The sequence below is a fragment of the Amborella trichopoda genome, chromosome 1, assembly GCF_054954075.1.
Source record: "Amborella trichopoda isolate Santa Cruz 75 chromosome 1, AtrichopodaSantaCruz75HAP2 v2.0, whole genome shotgun sequence".
In the NCBI taxonomy this organism is placed as follows: domain Eukaryota; kingdom Viridiplantae; phylum Streptophyta; class Magnoliopsida; order Amborellales; family Amborellaceae; genus Amborella; species Amborella trichopoda.
Window position 1 is genome coordinate 470586 of NC_142336.1, and position 22166 is coordinate 492751.

At 37.2% G+C, this 22166-nt stretch overlaps 4 protein-coding genes across 4 annotated transcripts; all 4 read left to right on the forward strand.

The window, feature by feature from the left end:
- The first annotated feature begins 6183 nt into the window (after nucleotides 1-6183).
- On the forward strand, nucleotides 6184-7829 carry LOC18425153 (putative pentatricopeptide repeat-containing protein At3g15930). The gene is given in 3 exon segments (XM_020661906.2): nucleotides 6184-6790; nucleotides 6792-7129; nucleotides 7132-7829. Coding segments are annotated over 3 exon segments (1407 nt in total). The 5' UTR covers nucleotides 6184-6287; the 3' UTR covers nucleotides 7698-7829.
- A 523-nt stretch (nucleotides 7830-8352) lies between these two features.
- Nucleotides 8353-9198, forward strand: LOC105421899 (pentatricopeptide repeat-containing protein At2g02980, chloroplastic). Its single transcript, XM_020661919.1, has 2 exons — nucleotides 8353-9022; nucleotides 9077-9198. The coding sequence occupies exons 1-2, from the start codon at nucleotides 8353-8355 to the stop codon at nucleotides 9196-9198; spliced, it is 792 nt and encodes a 263-aa protein (XP_020517578.1).
- A 2558-nt stretch (nucleotides 9199-11756) lies between these two features.
- LOC18425155 (thioredoxin-like 1-2, chloroplastic) lies at nucleotides 11757-13959 on the forward strand. Its single transcript, XM_006829723.4, has 4 exons — nucleotides 11757-12156; nucleotides 12380-12565; nucleotides 12729-12893; nucleotides 13150-13959. The coding sequence occupies exons 1-4, from the start codon at nucleotides 11965-11967 to the stop codon at nucleotides 13411-13413; spliced, it is 807 nt and encodes a 268-aa protein (XP_006829786.1). The 5' UTR covers nucleotides 11757-11964; the 3' UTR covers nucleotides 13414-13959.
- A 4237-nt stretch (nucleotides 13960-18196) lies between these two features.
- Nucleotides 18197-19709, forward strand: LOC148783463 (uncharacterized). Its single transcript, XM_088863013.1, has 3 exons — nucleotides 18197-19100; nucleotides 19193-19320; nucleotides 19572-19709. The coding sequence occupies exons 1-3, from the start codon at nucleotides 18293-18295 to the stop codon at nucleotides 19611-19613; spliced, it is 978 nt and encodes a 325-aa protein (XP_088719139.1). The 5' UTR covers nucleotides 18197-18292; the 3' UTR covers nucleotides 19614-19709.
- Nucleotides 19710-22166: the final 2457 nt, after the last annotated feature.

Here is a 22166-nt window from a genome sequence, read left to right on the forward strand (position 1 = left end):
CAGGAACACTATGAAAGAGCTGAAGAAGAACCCGATGATGAGCCTCAACCTATAAAAAAGCCTCGATGAATGAAGCATACCTCTCCATTATTCAAAACCGGGTTTGGGGATTAGTGCCTCTACCTCATTATCGAAAGTTTATAGGATGCAAGTGGGTGTTCAAGAAAAAATTGAACTCTGAAGGAAAACTAGAGAAATTCAAAGACAGATTTGTAGTCAAAAGGTTTACCCAAAAGGAAGGGATGGACTACAATGAAACTTTTTCTCCAGTTACTAAAATTCTCTCCATTAGAATCTTGATTGCTATAGCAACCTTTTTTTACTTTGAGCTCCATAAATGGATGTTAGAACAACCTTTTTGAATGGGGGCCTTGAGGAGGAAAATTACATAAAACAACTTGAGGTCTTCATAGAAAAAGGAAAAGAGGACTTGGCATGCAGACTTAAAAGATCCTTTTACGGCCTTGAGCAGGCTTCGCCACAGTAGTACATAAAATTCCAAGAGACCTTGTCTATAGCAGGTTTTGTCTTCAGTCAGGAGGATTACTGTATTTATGTCAAGGCAAGTGGGAGTGATGTGGCTTTCATCTCATTATATGTGGATGATATGTTGATTGTCAGTAGCTCGATGGATCTAGTTAGAGAGACTAAGGCAAGTGGGAAGCATCATATGTACTATGCATAAAGATAACAAGAAATAAACAAAACTGACCATTCAACTTTCCCAGGCCACTTACTGTAAAAAGGTGTTGGAAAAGTTTGAGATGGACAAATGTAAGTCCATATCTACCCCTATAGATAAGAAGACCAAATTAAGCTTGCAAATGTGCCCGATCAAAGAGTGTGAGAAGAAAGCCATGGAAAGAATATCCTATCGTAGCGCAGTAGGGTCACTCAAGTATGCAATGTCAGATACGAGACCCGACCTGTCATTCCCATGAGTGTGATTAGCCGCTTCCGATGCAATCTTGGATTGGAACATTGGAAGGCAGTTAAGATACTACTCAGATATTTGAGAGGGATTGCGGATTATGCACTCACATATGGAGGGGGGTCGGACATCGTCATACAAGGGTACTCAGATGCGGACTATCAAGGAGACCTGATGATGCCAAGTCGACATCTGCGTATGTCTTCATGCTGGCTGGCAGGCAGTTTCTTGGATGTCTAAGAAACAAGATGTGGTGGCACTAGTGTTCGTAAAATCGAACCGGAGCGGTTAACCAAACATCGGCCTGGAAGCAGTCTAACTGGCCTAACCGGTAAACCAGCCGATTCATCAACTCTAACTGCGCAAGTCTCGGGCCGTCAAAAAAGTGTTGAAAAAAATAAAAAGACAAAAAAAAAATCTACTAAAATATGAAAAGCATATAAAGAATGGTTAAAACAAAACACATTCAAATAAAGTTGGAAAATATAAAACGAGTTAAAATCCATTTTTTTCACTAATTTTCAAGGGCTATTTTTAAAATTTTCTAAAAAAGATGGGAAAATATAAAAGTGAGTATTAATGACCAAAACAAATTTTAATCTTTACCATAATGTAAAGAATATTTAAAAATGTATTACAAATCAAATTCCTTATTTTTGAGAATTTATATTTTTTTGAATTTTTTTTAAAAATACTTGTTGATCACCAAAACCGGAACCGGTCAGTGGCCGATTTCTATCTAATCGAGAGGTTAGTAGTTAGATTGGCCGGTTTTGCGAATACTGGGTGACACTATCCACCATAGAATCCGAGTACGTGGCGTGTTGTCAAGCAATCATGGATGCTGCATGGATAAAGAAGTTTCTCGATCAGCTTATGCTTTGAGCCTGTGAGATGCCCATGTGTGAGAATCTTTTGTGACAACCAATCAGCAATATGTGTATCTAAAGAGCCACATTCCCACAAGAAGGCCAAGCACATCAAGCCGGCATATTATTACTTTTGGAACAAGGTCCAACTTGGAGAGGTAGAGATTGCATATCTCCCCACAGGGGCAAAGATCATGGACCCTTTAACTAAGGGCTTAGTGGTGAATGTATTCGCCAAACATGTACATGGGATAGGGCTGAGAGAAAGTGAGGAAGAGATATCGTATGGCCTTCAAAGGTCAAGTGGGAGATATTGGGTTTTTGTGGCCATTTAAAAGCCTTATGAGAGCATGTACTAAAAATATATAATGAATTATTGACTCCAGTGGGAGTATGGTCCAGCTTAGACTGTATGGCATTCACAATGCCTTAGACTCACATGAGTGTTGAGTGGTTATGACTCAATGTGAAGTCCAAAACCCGTAGTCCTGTGCATCATGTAGGCACAACCGATAAGGGTTTCGATGTGGGGTTATCTCTAGATGAGATTAGATATGTGCCCAGGACAGTTGGCCAGAGGATATGGATTTGACCTCTGTGTGTGATGGATGGCCTGAGAGGACAAGGGCCTAAATCCTCATTAATTACCATCACACGACATGTATACTAGATAGTTGTCCAGGAAGCAACTATTTGGATAAGGGTGTGTGACGTGTACATGAGCAGAAGATATGACTCCCCGCAACAATAGATTGTGTTGGAAGGACCCAATGAGCATACTGTTGAAATGGGCTCTAGACTTGTCCTCAGGGAGGGACCTGTAATCTATGGTCTAGGATCGTATCTTCTCCACTTATTGGCTGATTTACGATGGGTTGTGGGTCATAGGATCAGTTGGTCAGTTTGAGAAGGTGTAGTGAGATGCGGTCTTTAGAGAAGATGGAGTCCTTGATATATTTGGCGTAATCTTAACTCTATGAATCCAATTCCCATCAAATATTCTTTAATTTGTTTTAAATAAGTCCTAACTATTTTATAGATAATTAACATGATCTTTTAAACTTCTTTAGGTATTTTATTTTATTGAAAAATGATTTTTATATGAGGAAAAATCAATTTTCTAGATTTATTTTAATCAAAGAGAAACATAACATATTTGAAGATTATGTAAAATTTGTTTTAATATTTAAAAATTAATATTAATATTTTGGAGGCCCATTGGGGTTCAATGGGCCCACCAATGTATGGGGCGTGGGGCCCACATGGACACCACATGGGTAGTGCGCCCCACCCCATGCAAGCTTTCCTTATTGAGTCATGTGCCTTATAAGGCATGTGTTGTTTTTAAGTTTTGGAATGTTAACGTCTAGAGATTTGAATTGAAACCAAAAAGAAAAGTGTAAGATATCAAATAATATGTATTAAACGCTTTTTCTATACAAAATATTTGATGGAAATGGAGTTATGGAAACTGAGGGGTAAGGTTCCACATCATTCTTTTAATCATGATGGCAGATCTAAAGAATGAATGGTTGAGATCTCTTCACCCCATAGGTTTCCAAGATCAAAAGTCAAGATTAAACCTCATAATGATGCAAAACCCTAACCCTAGTATCCCTAGCTTCTTGTCTCTATATACTAGTTATGGGGGTTCTACTTCTCATCTCTCTATCGCTCTCTCTCCAAGCAACCAAAGGGGGCACGTCCCACTCTAGCCTTCTCTCTCTTTCTTTCTCTCATAAAAAAGTAGGGTTTAGGAAGGTTAATGGGTGGCACGCCTAAGCCACACAAGCCCTAGTCCTAGGTTCTTGCCTCATACTCAGGTGTTGAGCCTTGGTTAAAGAAATCCCATGTAATTTTCTCTAAGGGTTTTGCCTAGGCTTCCCTAATTGTGAAGTGTGTTCTTGAATCGAGATCCCGTATGCCATCGGTGGAGGATATCTGGATTAGGGTGTACGAAGTCCTTGGGGATAACCTGAGGCAAGGTACGAGCTGTTTCATGATTCCGTGCTTCTGTTGCTTCTTTTGCTTCTTATGTAATTTTCAGTTCTACATGATGAATGTAATTTTCTTTTAATGGCATGCAAGTAAGAGGTCTTTGTTATTTCGTTAAGTCAAAATTGTATTTTGGACACTTGTAAGTGATCCAGGTGACAATGCGTATAAAAGAGTAGAAAATTTTTTAATTGGTATTGACTTGCCAAGTCACGTAGTCCACCTTTCAGTTCTCTGTACATGTACTCATGTGGTATTTGTAGACATAGGTGTTATTTGATGCCATGAAGTCTGTGTGCTAAATTGAACCAAGCCCTGATCACTATGCTTGCATGGTTGATTTACTCAATCGAGCTATTTTGCTAAAAGAAGCGAATGAGTTGATCCATTGAATTCCTTTTGAGCCTCAAGCATCAGTTTGTGGGGATTCTTTGTGTTGCAAGTAAGACTAATTCTCATATGGAAATGGCAAGACTGACCACTGAGCACCTCTTTGAATCAGAACCTTATAGTGTGAGAGCTTATATAGTATTATTGAACATGTTTACCATTGCTGGTAGGCAGTAAGAAGATAGAGAACCATGTGTGATGAAGAGAGAGAGTGGAGCAAACCTCGGTTGCAGTTGGATCCTCGTAAAGAGTTGTGTTCGCACTTTCTAGATTGCATCCAATCGAGGAGATAGAGTATTCTGGGGAACAGTAGAGAATGTAAGAATTGGGTTTTTTGGAGGGCTAGAAGTGCTAGAGCGAAGTACCATGCTTCACCATAGAGGGAATCTGGCAATTGCTTTTGCCCTTTAATCAGAATGTTGCCTATAGAGACGATTAGAGTGATGGAGAAGTTTGAGGGTTTGCATGGAGTACCATGCTTCTGCCCGAATGATCTCTAAGGCTGTAGAGAGAGATACTTTGCTGAGGTATTAGCGCTGGTTCCCTCTATAGTTATTTGGGGTGGGAGCAAAAAACTCTAGCATCGAGAGCGGAAGAGTAGGCAAGGAAGTCGTGAAGTTCTGTGGCCAAGGGAACAAGTTCTATACGTGGGCAAATGTAGGGATCGTGATCCTTGACTTTTCGGGATCGATTTCCATATTTGCAAAGGAGTGAATACTTTACGAGATGCGATCGCGTTCCGCCATATTAGGATCGAGGTGAAGTTTGATTACCCATAGTGTTGTAATCTGGGAACAAGTTCCTTTTAACAATATTTTTAACTTTTTCCAAATTCACAAACCCAAGTATCATATAAACAAGAATCATATCATTGGAAATCTCTTGGACTTTTTGTTATCAATGGAGTAAAATTTCACAAATGAGTAGTTATACTAAAAAACCAATATGGTGATGTAATACATAAGAAATCCTTTGGCACGAATGGACTTTTGTGTCCTTAGTGATCTCTCTCTCTCTCTCTCTCTCCATCTGGAACAGATACATTCATTTATGGACTTTTATGGACTCTTATTCTATTCAAATTCCTTGGGAAACATTTTGGTCTATCTCCCTCTCAACATTGTCAAGAATAAACTCTATCAACTCCCCTATTGTAGGTGCCCTGAAACCGGTGCAGAAAAGGCAGGAATAGAGAGGAAGCATTTCTTAGAGGCAATCTTACAATTTCAGTGAAGGAACCCTTTTTCAATAGAACTGCACCACAACTATCTATTGTATCTTTTCCCTACTTCCTTTTCTCCCCTTTCCTTCTCTTGTGGCCTTTTTTTTGAAACTAGACACAAGGCACAATTCACAAGGTGCGTAAAGTTGTGAACTATAAAATATATAGGAAATCATGGCATTTTAAGAAAAGTTCATTGGTCATTAAAAATGGAGATCGACACTCCAATGTATATGAACCAAACATATGCCGTTGAAACTCGTACCCAAAGCATAGGATACTCGATTCCATGTTGGTAGAATCGCGGTTCCACTTACTCATGAAACAATGATTTTTGGAATAGGGATCTGGATCCCATTAACATAGGATTGAGCTATTTGATTTCCCGGATCAAGATCCTTAATATCAAGGGATCATCTGGAATCGAGATATTGTGAAAATATATTTTAAGGCTATCACAGTGATTTCCGATATTGAAACTACATTTCTCGACACTATTGGAAGGTAGGCTCTAATTTGATTGTTTAGAGCCTAGGCTCTATATAAACAACACCCTTTTAAGTGTTGGAGTAGATGGGATGTTGAACCGTGAATGTATGATTTGTAACCCAATGTTTTGATGCCTCTAATTACCTTTCTTAGTATCCATGCAAAGCATTTGAGGAATGGTTCTTCCTTATTTCTCAATCGCATGCTTCAGAATTTTTTTACAGGCTTACAGTCTCCTGTAACAAACCAAAATGGGTTTCATGCATTTTTTCAATGGAGAAGAAGATTGTATCGCGTCTTGAAGGGGTTTCTTGTATCAAAGAAATGGATCAGGTTCATGCTCTAATTACAAAGACCGGGCTCAAAGAACGCAGACTATGTCGCTTGTAGAATGGTAAGCTTTTGTGTTGTCTCTGTTTCAGGAAACCTAAACTATGCACTCCCGGTCTTTGAGGAGCTAGCAAAACCTGTGCCATTTGTATGTAATAACATGATCAGAGTTTACGTCAATAGCATCTTTCCAAACGAAGCCATTCTTCTCTATAACATAATGCGCTCTGAAAATGTTAAGGCCGACAGCTTTACTTTCCCTTTCGTGCTCAAGGCTTGTGCTAGGGTGTCGAGGGGCATCGAAGAAGGGCATAAGCTTGCTCATCTCCATAAAGGGGTAGAAGCTCACTGCACAATTATACAAACTGGTCTAGAATTGGATCCATTTGTTCAGAATTCCCTTATTTTCATGAATTCAAGATCCGGTAGCATCAAGGCTGCTCGATTGCTATTTAACAAAATGACTGAGAAAAACATAGTCTCTTGGAATACCATGGTCATGGCATACCATAGGCAAAAAAATATTGAATCAGCGAATGGGTTGCTCAAAGAGATGCCAATACGAAAACACCATGATCACAACACATGTCCACTCTGGCGATATCAAGAGTGCTCAAATGGTGTTTGAATAAATGCCTGAAAGAGATGCGGCTTCTTGGAATGCCATTATAGCTGGCTATGTCAAGAAGAAATTTTACAGTTGGGCCTTGGAAGTCTTTGATAAAATACAGGGTGCTAATGTGAGTCCAACTGAGATTACATTGATCACACTTGTTGGAGCTTGTGCTGAACTTGGAGCCATGGAGATGGGTCAAAAATTACACGAATACATTGAGAAAAATGTGGGTTTTGAGGCTGAGGGCATCAGGGGCAATGCTCTGATAGATATGTATGCAAAATGTGGGCAGCAAGTTTAGTGTTTGAGAGGATGAGAATGAAGCGTGTGACTTCATGGAATGCAATGATTGTGGGTATTGCAGTTCATGGGCATTGCAAAGAGGCAATCGAATTGTTTTCGAGGATGCAGTCGAGCGGAACCAAACCTGACAGTGTGACCTTCTTGGGTGTTTTAACGGCTCGCAGTTACAGTGGGCTTGTTGATGAGGGTTGCGAATATTTTCATAATATGATTGAGAAGTATAAGATAGAGCCTGGGATCAAGCACTATGGTTTCATGGGCCTCTTAGAAGAGGCCCCTGATGTTATTAATAGAATGCCATTCGATGCCAATACTATTAGATGGAGGACTTTGTTGGGTGCATCTAGGACTCGTGAGAATGTGGAATTGGCAGAGGTCCTTGTGGAAAATTTGGGTAGATTGGAGCCTCTAAAGCATGGGGATTATGTTCTATTGTCCAATATATATGTAGAGGCTTACAGGTGGGATGATGTTGAGAGGGTGAGACAAATGATGGTTGAGATGGGGGTTCTAAAGCCTCCTGGGTTCAGTCAGATTGAGATGAATGGCTGATTGAAAAGCCAAAAGCTAAGTAGAGGGAAGAACATCATACATATTGATGATATACAAGGGATTGCAAAAACTACATTCTTATTCAAGGGGTAAGTCCAGTTTAAAGCTTTCAATCCTCAACACTTGGGTAAGTAAATCCATCTCTCAGAACTCGGCTTCGAAATGGAGAAACCAAGAATCGGTCCATACTAAAATTCCAGGTTTGGAGAGAGAAAGGCTCTTCTCTCTCTTCAATGGGTGTCTCAGTGCAGATCAAATTAGACAAGTGTATTCTCAGTTGATCACGAGCATTTCGGAGTCGAGATTGGATGCATTAATTAGGAACTCTTTGCTCGGAGCCTATGCAAGGAGCAACACCCCACAAGCAGCTCCCATTATATACAAACAAATGCAGAATTTAAGTTGCCCCCATAGGGATAGCTTCACGTATTCATTTCTTCTAAAGGCATACACAAATCCCTCCCTAAGAGATAAAAGGGGGAAGATCCATTGCCACATTATTAAGACTGGGTTCCATTTCCAATTTATGTACATACTTCTCTCCTTGTTGTATATTCAACAAGTGGGTGCCTATCTGATGCTCGAAAAGTTTGCGATGAAATGCCAAAGAAGAATGTGGTCATATGCTATGCCATGATCACTGCTCATGGAAAGCATGATCGATGATGCCAGCAAGCTGTTCAATGAGATGAGGAAACAGAGTGTGGTTTCTTGGAGCGCGATGATCGATGGGTATATCACAAACAACAGAACGAGAGAGGCCTTCGCGCTTTTCCGCTTTATGCTAATGGAGGAGAATGAGAACAAACCCAACGAGATCACTATACTCAGTATTCTCCAAGCCTTGCACCATGATCTCGGTGCTCCCCATATTGGGGACTCCATCCATGCCTTTGCTCGAAAGAGGGGTTTTCATTCATTTGTGCCAGTGAATAACGCGCTCATTGACATGTATGCAAAATGGGGGAGTATAGCAAACATGAGAAAAGTGTTCGATGAAATCCAAGAAAAAAGCTTAGTTTCATGGACCTGCATGATATCGGCATATGCAATGCATGGCCATGCCAAAAAGGTAATTCAGCTTTTCAGAGAGATGGAGGGGATGAGAATGAGGCCAAATGGGATCGCATTTCTCGGGTTGCTGTATGCTTGTAGCCATGCAGGGCTCATAAAAGAAAGTCAGGAGTATTTCACGGCTATGGTGGAGGACTATGGGATCGTACCAGGTGTCAAGCACTATGGATGCATGATCGATATGTTAGGGAGAGTTGGTTTATTGGACGAAGCCGAGAAGATGTTAGAAAGAGAGAACTCATTATTAGATGGTATTGTGGTGGTTTGGAGGAGTTAACTTGGAGCTTGTTGTGTTCATGGTGCAGTCGGTTTGGCAGAACTTGTTATGGAGAGGGCGGTGGAGCTAGAGAGAGAGTTTGGAGGGGACTATGTGCTTCTCTCTATCATTTTTGCAGGGGCTGGAGATGGAGTGATGCTGAAAGAGTGAAGAGGTCTATGGAAGAGAGGAATCTCATGAAAACTCCTGGTTTGAGTAATATACTTTGATGGGCAACATAACTGATTGAGGTAATTTTTTCCAAGTAATTTACATTGTGGGAGAGATCATTGATTGAGGTAATTTTGCCTTGAGGTATTTTTATTAAAACATATGGCTTGTGTGCCGATTAAAATTCTTGCACATCAAATTTTAAAGGAACTGTTTGATATTGTGATAGAGTTTGGGTATCCTAGATGAATACCAGACTATTTTGATGCATAAGTTGCTATTTTGGATAGGCCCCTTGATGTGGTTTGTACTATAAATATCTCTCCCAACTAACTGGGTCGGCTATATGAATCTTGATCTATCATTCTATTCTATTAAAGTTCATACTTTCAGTAAAGCCGTAAATCATTTATCTTGCATTTTAAAACACTAGACATGAGACCATCATGGAAAGTGTGGTCCAAACTTATCCTTGTTTGCTACTCAATGTGGACGATATTGTCAACATTACATGTGAAAGCGCATGTCATGGACGGTGGGGATCAACCATCCACGTGTATTTTAATTATCCCATGCATTAGTTAGGCTATCCTAAATATCTGATTTTCCATTATTCATATTTTGGATAATTTCCAAGACATTGGATGAGATGTTTTTATATTTGGAGAAAGATTACGTGGTCCCCCTGGACACATAATTAGGTCTTTAATCTTAAAGACATGGCTAAGTGATTTTCTTTATTTGTAAACTTTCGGATCATATTTTTTTTTTTCCATTGTGAATAACTCAGAGACAAAAGATAAAATTTTTTAGCTATTAAAACCTTTTATCTATCTCCCCTCAAATACGTGGTTCCGAGCAGGGGAGAATTATTTTGTTGCAATTTTTAGTTCTTTTTTTTTTTTTTGGGTAATTCAGTGAGAAAGACGGATCCCTACCCGTTTTTTCAAGTAGATTAGAAGTTAGCATTTTAAAAATATTAGTGGGGTGGTGTTAGTGGTGGGAATGGAAACCACTACGACTCAAGCTTGTTTCCCAAAAGGAAAAAGACAAAAGGGATATAGTTGAGAAGAGTGAAAAATGATATGAGAATTTATGACCTCATTAAAGATATAACCGTTGATAGAGAGAATAACGGAAGTACACCCATCCACCATACGTTAGAGCGCGGGTGGACGGGTAGCCGACACCAAATACTTAGAAAAAAAGTTGATGAAGATAATGATGATTAATTCATAAAAAATTATAAAATAAAAGCATATGAGCATTTACCACTGGAACAATGAGGTCACAATCACTTAAACGTTTAGATTTTAAATTTAAAGGCAGTGATTTCATGCAACGGTTGTATCATAATATAATGCAACGACACTTTTAGAAAATCATGTTTGTGATATTTGTATGACCCAAAATTTTACACACATACTCTCTACATCACAATAATCAATCCTCAAAAAAAAAATTCAATTTAAACCCTAGATATGGTCAAAATGAGTTCTCTCCAAAAACGAATCTCGACCATTCATTTGGTGAATTTTTAGATCTTAGCTTTTATAAACTCAAAATCATTTTTTAATTTTTTAACATTGTTCATCTAATGATAATAAAGCCATCCAAAAAAATTGAAAATGAAAAAAATCATTTTAAGGTCCAGATCTAAACATCTCATCAAATAAAACTGTCTATATTAATTGGGCTAAAAAATATTTTTTAAATTGTGTTTTTAATTTTTAATTTTTAATTTTTTTAATTTTTTTTGTGATTATTTATTGAAATGAAAAAAAATACATCTTTCAAATTTTACATAAAAAAAAGACCGATTTTTTTAAGATTTGTTGCATCACGTTACTAACATTAATATACTACCACCGTTGCATGAAATCATTGTCCTAAATTTAAAAAGTCTAGGACCTCACTCGTTTATAAACTTTATTCATAATTTATTGAAAAGACTTGTTTGTCCGAGTAGAGAGGCTAACTCCATACATTATCGACGGACGAGATCTATGACTGACACTTCCCAGGTCACTCTCAGCCGTCCATCGAATTTGGGTCACTAGATAAGGTTCGCTTTTCCCGTAGGCGAGGTTGGATGGTGACTGGATAAGGTTCGTTTTTGCCCTAAATGAGATGGCAATCATCGAGAGGGCATATCCACTGTATGAAATCTAAATCTGACGCTCTCAAATGAACCACGTTCGGCATATCTTCACCATACACGTTGCACCATAACGATCTCAGCGAACGGACCTTGGTAGGTGGCCGTGCTCTCAATCGGACGCTCTGGATAACAAAACAAAGGTTAGAGAGAGAAAACTCTTTCTCTCTCTACAAGAGAGAGAAAAAGCTCATTCTCTCTCTACAAGAGAGAGAAAGCTCTTTCTCTCTCTACAAGTGAGAGAGAAAGCCTTTTTTTCTCTCTCTCTCTCACACAAAGTCACTGGAGAGAGAAAAGGAGAAACCAGAGTTATCTCTCTCTCTCTCTAAAAAAATTCACATGAAAGAGGTACCGCACCCAACAAAGCTTCCACCTTTATTCTACTCCTTCCTTTCTCATTACTCAATCCAACGGGCTCCATTTCTCCCTCCTCAATTCCTTCTCTTGCATGACGCAGGACCCCTGTTCTTTTCTCGCTCTTCCTCCTCTGTTTCTCTCTCTTCTCTTCTCTTGTTGAACCTCCTCTTTCTGATCTTCTTTCTGCACGTGAAGAAGAGAGAGAGAAAAGCTTCAAAGATCGTTGATTTTGGTTCTGTTTTTCATCAGCCATGGTGGACGTTTTGAGAAACAGTATCTGTGTTCCTTGTTCTCATTTTGTGGGCCTAAGTTCGTCTTCTTCATCGGTGAATCAAGTCCCGAAGGCTTTCTTCAAAACCCAGTTTCATGGCCGGCCTCTGGTTCTTCGGCAACCCAATCCACCTTCTTTCCCCAATCCGAGCTCCCAAGGCCTATCCATCCAGGTCTGTCAATACCCTATTCTTGTTTTCCCTTCCCTCTCTCTCTCTCTCTCTCTCTCTCTCTCTCTCTCTCTCTCTCTCTCTGTTTTTGCCCCTTTCTCTTTCTTTCTCTCATATGGGTTTTTCATTTGGTCTCTTCCATTTCTTTAATAATTTCTCTCTCTAATGATGGTTTTTGCCCCTATTCATGTTTCTTTTTTCTTTTTTTTTTCCTTGGGCATAACAGGCACAAACTGCCAATCTGGTTATTGGAAAGGCCTTGAGATGGTGGAAGAAAGGGTTGCAACCCAATATGAGAGAGATTAAGAGTGCAGAAGATCTTGTCCAAAGTTTACGAAACGCCGGCAATAAGCTTGTAATTGTAGATTTCTACTCCCCTGGTTGTGGAGGATGCAAAGCCCTTCACCCAAAGGTATTCTTGTTCTTGAACCTTTGATCTACGAAAGTCCCAATTTTTGGGTTCGTTTTTTTAATCTGAAGAGCCATAAGATTCAGAATTGAATTATGAAACAGAGCAGGCCTTTACAGTTGAAATTCAATTTTAATTGTTCTTTTTTTTTGCATTTGTATTGCAGATCTGCCAATTTGCAGAGACGAATCCAGATGTTCAATTTCTCCAGGTTAACTACGAAGAGCACAAGTCCATGTGTTATAGCTTAAATGTTCATGTTCTTCCCTTCTTTCGCTTCTACAGAGGAGCTCATGGCCGTCTCTGCAGCTTCAGCTGCACCAATGCAACGGTATCCTTCTTTTCTTTCTCAACTTCCCTCTCTCTCTCTTTGAAAGAATATTGATCTCTCTATAAAAGGAAAACCATTGATCCAATCTGCTGAACTCACATCCTCTCTAAAAAGAAACCTATTGATCCCTTTTTATGAGAAACCTATGGCATCTCTCTCTCTCTCTCTCTCTCTCTCTCTCTCTCTCTCTCTCTCTCTCTCTCTCTCTCTCTCTCTCTCTCTCTCTCTCATATGGTATGAATTTTTAATTTTGCAGATAAAGAAGTTCAAGGATGCACTGGCAAAACACACAACAGAGAGGTGCAGCCTTGGACCAGCAAGAGGACTGGAGGATCACGAGCTCGAGGCTTTGGCTGCAAACAAAGAACTGTCATTCAATTATTTGCCTGCAAAACCAATGTCATTGCCTAGTGCAGACATGGCTCCTGTTCCTGTAAATATAGACTCGACCCAATTCGCAACCAAGAAAACTAGTCAAGAATCACAGGAGAGAGAATTGGTTGCGACCGGTGGTCGATAATACCGGAATATATTTGATACCGGGGTCTTTGAAATCAACGAAGAAGATCTCGCAAACCATCCACTTCTTGTACAGTCTGGATTTGGGTTTGCTGCTTGTTGTGGTGTACTATAAGGAGTAGAGGAGTTGGAAGAGAGAGGTGGCTTTCTCCTCTTTGTTTTCCCCTGTGTTTTCCCCTCTGTTCTTTGTACATGGGCCCCTCAAGTTGCAGGCCTTTGGGTTTTTATTCATGGCCTGCCTTGCCATACTGGTTGAAGCCCTGTAATATCATTTGCGCTCTGTATCTGTTCTTATGTTATGGTTGGTTTATCCGTCATTGTTGAACTGTTTTGAGGTGTACAGGGAAGTATGGTTTTGGACTCATTGGGTGCTGGGTCTGGTCGCCTTCAAGGCCATTCCAAGTTTCCTATAATGGTGCTTTCTCTTCTCTTTTTACCCCTTCTGGGTATAATATCACTTTGCTATCCTTTAACCTGTATTAATCTTGTGGAAATTGAACTGTATTTGGTTTTTGGGTTAAGGAATAGGATTGATTGATTTGGAGTAGTGTGTGATGTATTTGGTCTTTAGGTAAGAAACTGGAGTTTATTTGATTTTTTAGAACTTCAATTTGATTTCTGTCAATGAATTTGATGCTCATGGTGTGGTAGCAAGGATTTTGCTTGATTTGGTGTATTTTATTGGTTGGGTTGATTTGAACTTTGAAGGTGAGAAAGAAATCAGCTTACCATGCTTGTGTAAAGCAAAGCAGGATAATTCGATATAAAAATTGAATTTGAGATAATACTAAGATTATTTTACATCAAAATTGTATGCCTTCCAATAAAATTGGAAGGTGCACGTTACCTCTCTACTTACGGATGCATCCATATGCAAACTGCATCTTTTTATTAATTAATATTTTTCTAGATAATTAAATAGTAAAATTTATTTTATTTTTTTTCAAATACTCAAGAAAACTATAATGGGATATTTTTGGAAAAGGGATTGGGCCGTGGTGGTAGCAACATCCATTGTGGTTTTCATTCCCACTAACATCATTTCATTAATATTTTTATTAGAATTTCAATGGTATTTAATTTTGGTTTTCATTCCCACTAACATCATTTTATTAATATTTTTATTAGAATTTCAATGGTATTTAATTTTTTTTAGAATTTCAATGGTATTTTAAATAGTCATGAAATTAATTTGTTTTTAAACTATTAGTGTGGGTGGAAACCATGGTATTTCAAATAGCCAAGAAATTAATTTGTTTTCATAGTATTAGTGTGGTGATATCAATAGGACTGGAAAGCATAACATTGGGATGAAAGTGCGGGGGTGCTACCACCAAGATCCATCCCCTTTCTCACAACTACGTTGAAATTAAATTAAAAGGTCAACTCTTAAAAACTATTTAAAAAAATGGGTAAGGATTTGGCTTTCCTATTAAATTATTCAATAATAAATAAATAAATAAACCATTTAAGGGCTCTCATAACTTGATATGTCTGCCTAGGAGTTAATGAAAAATGGATGAGGGGAAGAGGTATCCTCCTTAAGAGGAAGGGAATAAGAATGGGATTTCAATGGTTTAAAGCAGCGTTTAAAAAATCGTCGAGTCGAACCGGACTCGCCCGGTTCGACTCGGATTTCACGAAAATGGACCGGATCGTTTCAAAAATCAGGAATCGTCTGGTTCTAGAGAGAACCGGACGATTCCGCACAGTGACTCGTCGATTCACTATGCGGAATCGGCGAGTCCGTGAAGAACACGGGTTGCACAGTGTTCGTCACGGATTCTTTCAAATTTGTCATTTTTTTATCATTTTTTTTGTTTTTTTTGGCATGTGATCTGATTTGCAGGCTGTAAACAGCTTTATTCAGCTTTTTCAAGAATTAAATGATGGGAAAATTGGTTGTTTTTGGATCACGAAAATTTCGGGGTTTAGGGTTTCCGCCTTTTCTGAAATTTCATGCCAAATAGGGCATGAATCTTTCAAAATTTGTAGGCATTTTGATCTGAAAGCTGTGAATCAAAACCTTTTGTTACTAATTTGTGATAATCGTTGAGAAAAACAGACTTTTTTGGAGATTGAAGGCTTAGGTTCACAAAAACAGGTAAGAACTTTGGGTTTTTTTTTTTTTCCGCCATTTGATTTATTTCACGGCATATTTTGAACAAAATGAGTTCAATAATTAGGGTTTTTAATCTTTATTGTGTCTAGTATGATTTAAAATTTTCAATTTTACGTAATCTAGTCAATTACAGCAAGAAATTTGATATGAACAGTGAGATGTCTGCGGAACCAAATTCCGTTGTTTTTTTTTTTTTTTTTCCGCCTTTTGATTTTGTTTTCATGATATATTAGAAATAATGTGTTAAAAATTTAGGTTTTTGATTCCTTATATTGTTGTTTATCAGAAAATATACTCAATTGGATGTAATTTATTCACTTAGAGGTGAATTTTTGAGTTAAAATCGCTTATGTAAAACGACTCTGTGAAGAACAATTTTTTTTTTTGTAGCCCATGATAGAATTTTTTGTAATCCATGATCGAATTTTTTGTAATCCATGATCGAAATGTTTGTTTTTTTTTCTTGTAATCCATGATCGAATTTTATTTTTTATTTTTTATTTTTGTAACCCATGATAGAATTATTTGTAATCCATGATCGAATGTTTTGTAATCCATGATCGAAATGTTTGTTTTTTTTTGTAATCCACGATCGAATTTTTTGTTTTTTGTTTTTTATGTAACCCATGATAGAGTTTTTTGTAATCTATGATTGAATTTTTTGTTATCCATGATGTAAATGTTTTTTTCTTTTTTTGTAATCCACGATCGAATTTTTTGTTTTTTTTTTTTTTTGTAATCCATGATCGACTTTTTTGTAATCCATGATCGAAATGTTTGTTTTTTTTACTTGTAACCCATGATCGAATTTTTTGTTTTTTTTTTTTTTTTGTAACCCATGATTGAATTTTTTGTAATCCATGATCGAATTATTTTTTTCTGTTCTTGTAATCCACGATCGAATTTTTTGTTTTTTTATGTTTTTTTTTTTTTTTTGTAATCCATGATCGAATTTTATGTAATCCATGATCGAATTTTTTGTAATCCATGATCGAATTTTTTGTAATCCATGATCGAATTTTTTGTAATCCATGATCGATTTTTTAGAAAATTTATGATTTTTTTTTTTTAATCCATGATCGAACTTTTTGAAAATTTGTTAATTTTTTTTTTTAATCTATGATCGAATTTTTTGAAAATTTGCTGTACTTTTTTTTTTTTATTTCCTTTTATCCATGATCGAATTTTTTGAAAAATGATGATTTTTCGAAAAGATGTGAAAATCGTGATAAAGTTTTGATTATCATGATGTGTTAAACCCAATTTTTAATTTTTAACGTTTGAGTTTGCTGTAATTTTTTTTTTTTTTTTTCCATGATCGAATTTTTTGAAAAATGATGATTTTCCGAAAAGATGTGAAAATCGTGACAAGGTTTTAATTATCATGAGGTATTAAACCATATTTTAAATTTTTATTGTTAAAGTTTTTGTTGAAAAAATTGTATGTTGATGGATTATTTATGCAAAAAAATGCATGTTATTATATTTTCAATACAAAACTGTATTTTTTTTATCTGTTGTTCATGGATTTTTTAGTTGGAATGACTGATGTTAGCCGGCTCTTTGAAGAATTGTTTTTATTATTAATTTTTTAATGCAAAAAATGTATGTTCTTGATAATTGAGTTGTAGCCATGTTTGGAGCTTGCATTTTGTATTATTCTAAATGTTTGTAATTGATATGTACGAAAATATTATTGTCCTTTTGCAATAACAAATAACAACGAATATGACTACATGAACTACCGCAACATATTATCATTACATATAGTGATTATTTTTCTTTTTGAACTGTCAGGTTAATTTAAACTTTTTACATCTTAAAACAGTTGAATCATGTCAAGATCTACAGAAGACCCTGCATGGCAACATGGGGTCAGACTTGATCCCAACAAGAAAGACAAAATTATTTGTAATTACTGTCAAAGAGTGATAAGTAGTGGGGTACATAGGTTCAAGCAACACTTGGCAGGGGTTAAGGGAGAAGTTTCTGCATGCACTAGTGTCCTTAGTAATGTAAAAAAACAGATGGTGGCAATTCTTAATGCTAGCAAAGGTAAAAAAATTGCCAAACATAGGATGAATGAGGAGATAACTAGTTTATATACACCATCAAGCAGGAATGATACAGAAGAGCAATATAATTATGACCTAGAAGAGCAATATAATAATGAGCTGGACATGGCCACAAGAATGAGTTTACATGAACAATATCAGAGAGAATGTGGGTTTAGAATGCCTGGTGGGTCTAGCTCAAACATGCATGGTGGGCCTAGCTCCGATATGCATGGTGGGCCTAGTTCAGATATGCATGGCGGGTCCAGCTCGAGCATGTATGGCGGGCCCAGCTCCAATATGTATGGAGGGGTTGGTGGCAATATGTATCAAGGAGAATCAGTTGTTGAAAAAATTGTTTCTAAGTTACCTAGGAGTGTCAGTATTGCAGGTCATGGTCGTAAAGACCCATTTCTCTCAAAGCCTAAGTCATAACAGATGACCCTAAAAGGCATGGTTAAAGGTACAAAAAACATGTTAGGGAGATATGTTGGTAAATGGTTCTACGATAAAGGGATTCCCTTTGATGCAGCCAATAGCCCATATTTTCCACCTATGGTTAGTGCAATCCAGAGAGCCGGGCCCGGGGTAAAACCCCGACGGCATATGAACTCAGTGGGCCAATATTAGATGAAGAGGTAAAGGAAGTTAAAAAGTGGATTGAAGAATATCAACAGAGTTGCCCAAGGACAGGAATTACTCTCATGAGTGATGGTTGGTTGAATAAAGTTAGCAAAAAGGAGTTTTTAAACTTCTTGGCATATTCCCCAAAAGGTACAGCTTTTTTGTCTAGCAAAGACGTATCAGGGATGAAGAAGGATGCAAACTTCTACATACGACTATATGATCAGATAGTGGAGGAGGTGGGAGATAAGCATGTAGTCCAGTTTATTACGGACAATGCACGTGCATGTGTTTCTGCGGGCAGCAAGTTGATGGATAAGAGGAAGCATCTAGTATGGACCCCGTGTGCTGCACACAGCATCGATCTTATGTTAGAGGAAATCGGTGAGATCAAAATTGTGAAGGAGACTCTTGATGAAGCAAGGTTGGTGTCGAGATTTATATACAACCACTCTAAAATATTATTTCTATTTAGAGAACACTCTAAGAAAAAAGAGATAATCAGGCCTGCCATAACCCGCTTTGCGACCGATTACTTAGATGTGGACTCCATTCGACAATCTGAAGGTGCATTAAAGAGATTGTTTACTTGTGAAGAGTGGTTAAATGACCGCCTCTCGAAGTCCAGTACCGGTATAAAAGTGGATAACATAATCTCAAATAAGCTGTTCTGGTCTCGATGTTCCAGTGTTGTAGAGGCCACTGCCCCTTTGGTCACGATGTTAAGAATGGTGGATGCTGATAAGAAAGCTACCATGGGTATCCTTTATGAAGGTATTGAGAGGGCGAAATCAGCTATTGGGGAGAAGTGTAATTTTGCTAGCAAAGTGATCGATATTATAGGAAAGAGGTGGAACACCAAATTCGGACGTCCAATTCATTATGCTGGTAAATATATATTTATATCATTACAATGTTTCAGTTTAAATCATTTTTTTATGAAATTGTAAATGACATTTTTCTACCTATATATTTTTTAGGTTACTACTTCAACCCAAAATTTTTCTATTTGACACCTGAACAACCCCACAAGATTATGGAAGGGGTCAGATACATTATTGCAAGGTTGGAGAGAAGTCATCGAAACCAAGTAGCAGCAATACAAGAGGTATTATTTAATTTTTGGGTAAGAATTTCATTGAGTTGTTATATTTGTGAGGAATAATGCACTAAAACGTAATATATTTATTTTAGCTTGCTATGTATAGGGATGCTATAGGATCCTTCGGAACTAGACTTGCCAGAAATTCTCGAACTATGATGGATCCAAGTTATCCCCTCGCTAATATTTTGTTTATTCATATATTTAATCTTATGAATTGTTCTTTCCCTTACAATGCTTTTTACATTTTAATCCAGCTGAATGGTGGGAGATATATGGTACTGATGCACCTCACCTAAAGAGGATAGCAATCAAGGTGCTCTCCCAGACATGTTCTGCTACTGGCTGTGAGCGCAACTGGAGTACGTTCCAATGGTTGCACACTACTAGGAGGAATCGACTCGCTTCTGAGAAGCTTCATAAACTAGTCTACGTTCATTATAATTTAAACCTTAGAGAGCGACAAATAAGAAGGAAGCTTGAAGACCATGGGCCGATAGACTTAGACACAATATTTGTCACAGACACAGCAGACCGATGGGTAGTAGAAGAGGAGGAGCCAGTGTTGCACAAGAGAGCGTTCCTTGAGGCTATCAGTGATGAAGATATTGAAGAAAGTGATGAGCGGCATGAAAGAGGAAGCAGCCAGCCAATGTATATCCACAATATGTCGGTGATATTGCACCTGATGAGGGAGAGTGGGAAGGGGGTCTAAGAGAAAATGAGAGAGATGATGATTCTGAGGCCACCCTATCCCAGCCATATTATTCACATATCGAGTCCCAACAGCAACAGTGTAGGGATGAGCACGACAGTGCAGGTGAGCATGAAGGATGGACAAGCTTCGGGGATTTTGGATTGGGAACACAACAAAACACTAACACTCAGGGATTTGAGAATAGTCAGACGCCCGCTAATATCGATGATTCGTTTTTAGATCGAATCAATGAATTGTCAAACGAATTCAATCAATGGCATCAGCGTGACCAAGAAGAACAACAACGTCATCTATCATTTTATTTTTAGATCTTATGTTACTAATTTTATGCTTTATTGTAGTCCATGTATGTTGATATACTTATTCCATGATAATTCTATGTTTATCCTTTTGTGTGATGTAAATTAAATGTTGAATGGCGGTTCATGCAGGGGAAGAACATATCAATATTCGCATATTCATTCAAAAACATGAAAATTCTTAATGGAGTACCCTCATTTTTTATTGAATTCCTAAAAAACAATATTTATAATGAATTTTAATAATTTTTTCGGATTTTTTTCAAGCTTTATTCTGACCGATTCACCCGATTCTAATCCGGATCGCCGATTCGCCGATTCGCCGATCCGGATCGCCGATTCACCGATCCGGATCGCCGATTCGCCGATCCGGATCGGTTTTTAGAAAGCCCGATCCGAGTCACCGATCCGGTTTTTAAACCATTGGTTTAAAGGGATTTTAAAATCTAGTCTAAAGGGAGTGTTAAAGAAAGAAAGAAAAAAGGTTTTCTTGCCCGGGAAGTTCATGAAACGAGCATTGATGCTCTCTCGCTCTCCCTCTCTCTCTCTATAATAACCTGTCTAATATATATATATATATATATATATTTTTGACAAATATAACTTATCTAATATTTTTACTAACACGTTTATATAAGGTTGTAATTTTAAAATGTAGAATCACATATGCACTTCAAAACTTCATCATAAAAAGGTTGTTTTAATGTTGAAAAACTCTCTAATTGATCATCGAGATGCATTTTGCAACACATTATCTAGACCATTCATTTTCAAGATACATATTTATAGATCTACTTGATTTTAATCATTTTTGGAGTTTAAAATTTTATAATTAGATTTAAAAATAGGTTTTCAAATAATCTTAAGATTTTTTTACATTATAAGAAATTTAGAGATACGCTTGTTTAAGGTTGCAACCTTATAGAAACCGCACCCAGCTTTTCTCTACAAATTTTTATTTTACTTTTATTTTGTTTTTATTTATTTTTGAAATTTTTTTACCAGATGCAATCCAAATCATCAATGTAGTAATTCGACGCGAATCTACAAAGGGGCCATCCTACAGATCCGAATTTTGAAATAGTAGATAAAAGTATTTCCAAGGGCAAAATTGGAGCGTGGAGGATTGCATTCTTACAACGGTGTACGTAGTTTGTATAAGGCTGAGGTCCTAAATATGACTCACTTTGAAATAGTGTCGAAACATGTTGTTTCAGTATAAAATTTTTTTTAAGGGCATGGACATAAAATTTATAGATTTAAAGTAGTGTAGATGGAATGGATATATGAAACATTTTCCTTGTTCTACAACTGACAAGGCAAATGTCATTAAGGTCGTTGAACTTTTATACAAGGATAGTAATATAGGACGAGTCCATGTACAAATGAGTCACCTCTTAAACATGTGCTTTTGACATGGACTTTTATTTAATTTTAAAAATGTGTAATCTCTGACATGGATCATGAATATCAAATAAATAAATAAATAAATTTTTGAATAGTAATTTTATTAAAAAAATATTTGAATAGTTAATTTCAATTATTTTTTAAATCAACCGATCCAACCTACCGAACAATTTTCCTAAAATATATTGTTGGACCATAAATTGTAGAAATACGGTCCAACCTACTAAACAATTTTCCTAAAATATATAGGAAGCGTGAGGAGGAAGGCAAATTTAATAATAATATTGATAAGACGACCCTATGATATGAGGCAAGTCTCTTTCTTCCCATAGAATATGGGCAAGTGTTATACACAATTAAATTAAGACACCTTTAAATTTTGATATAAATATAATTTAGATGTCAAAATTTTTTAAGATAGCTTAAAA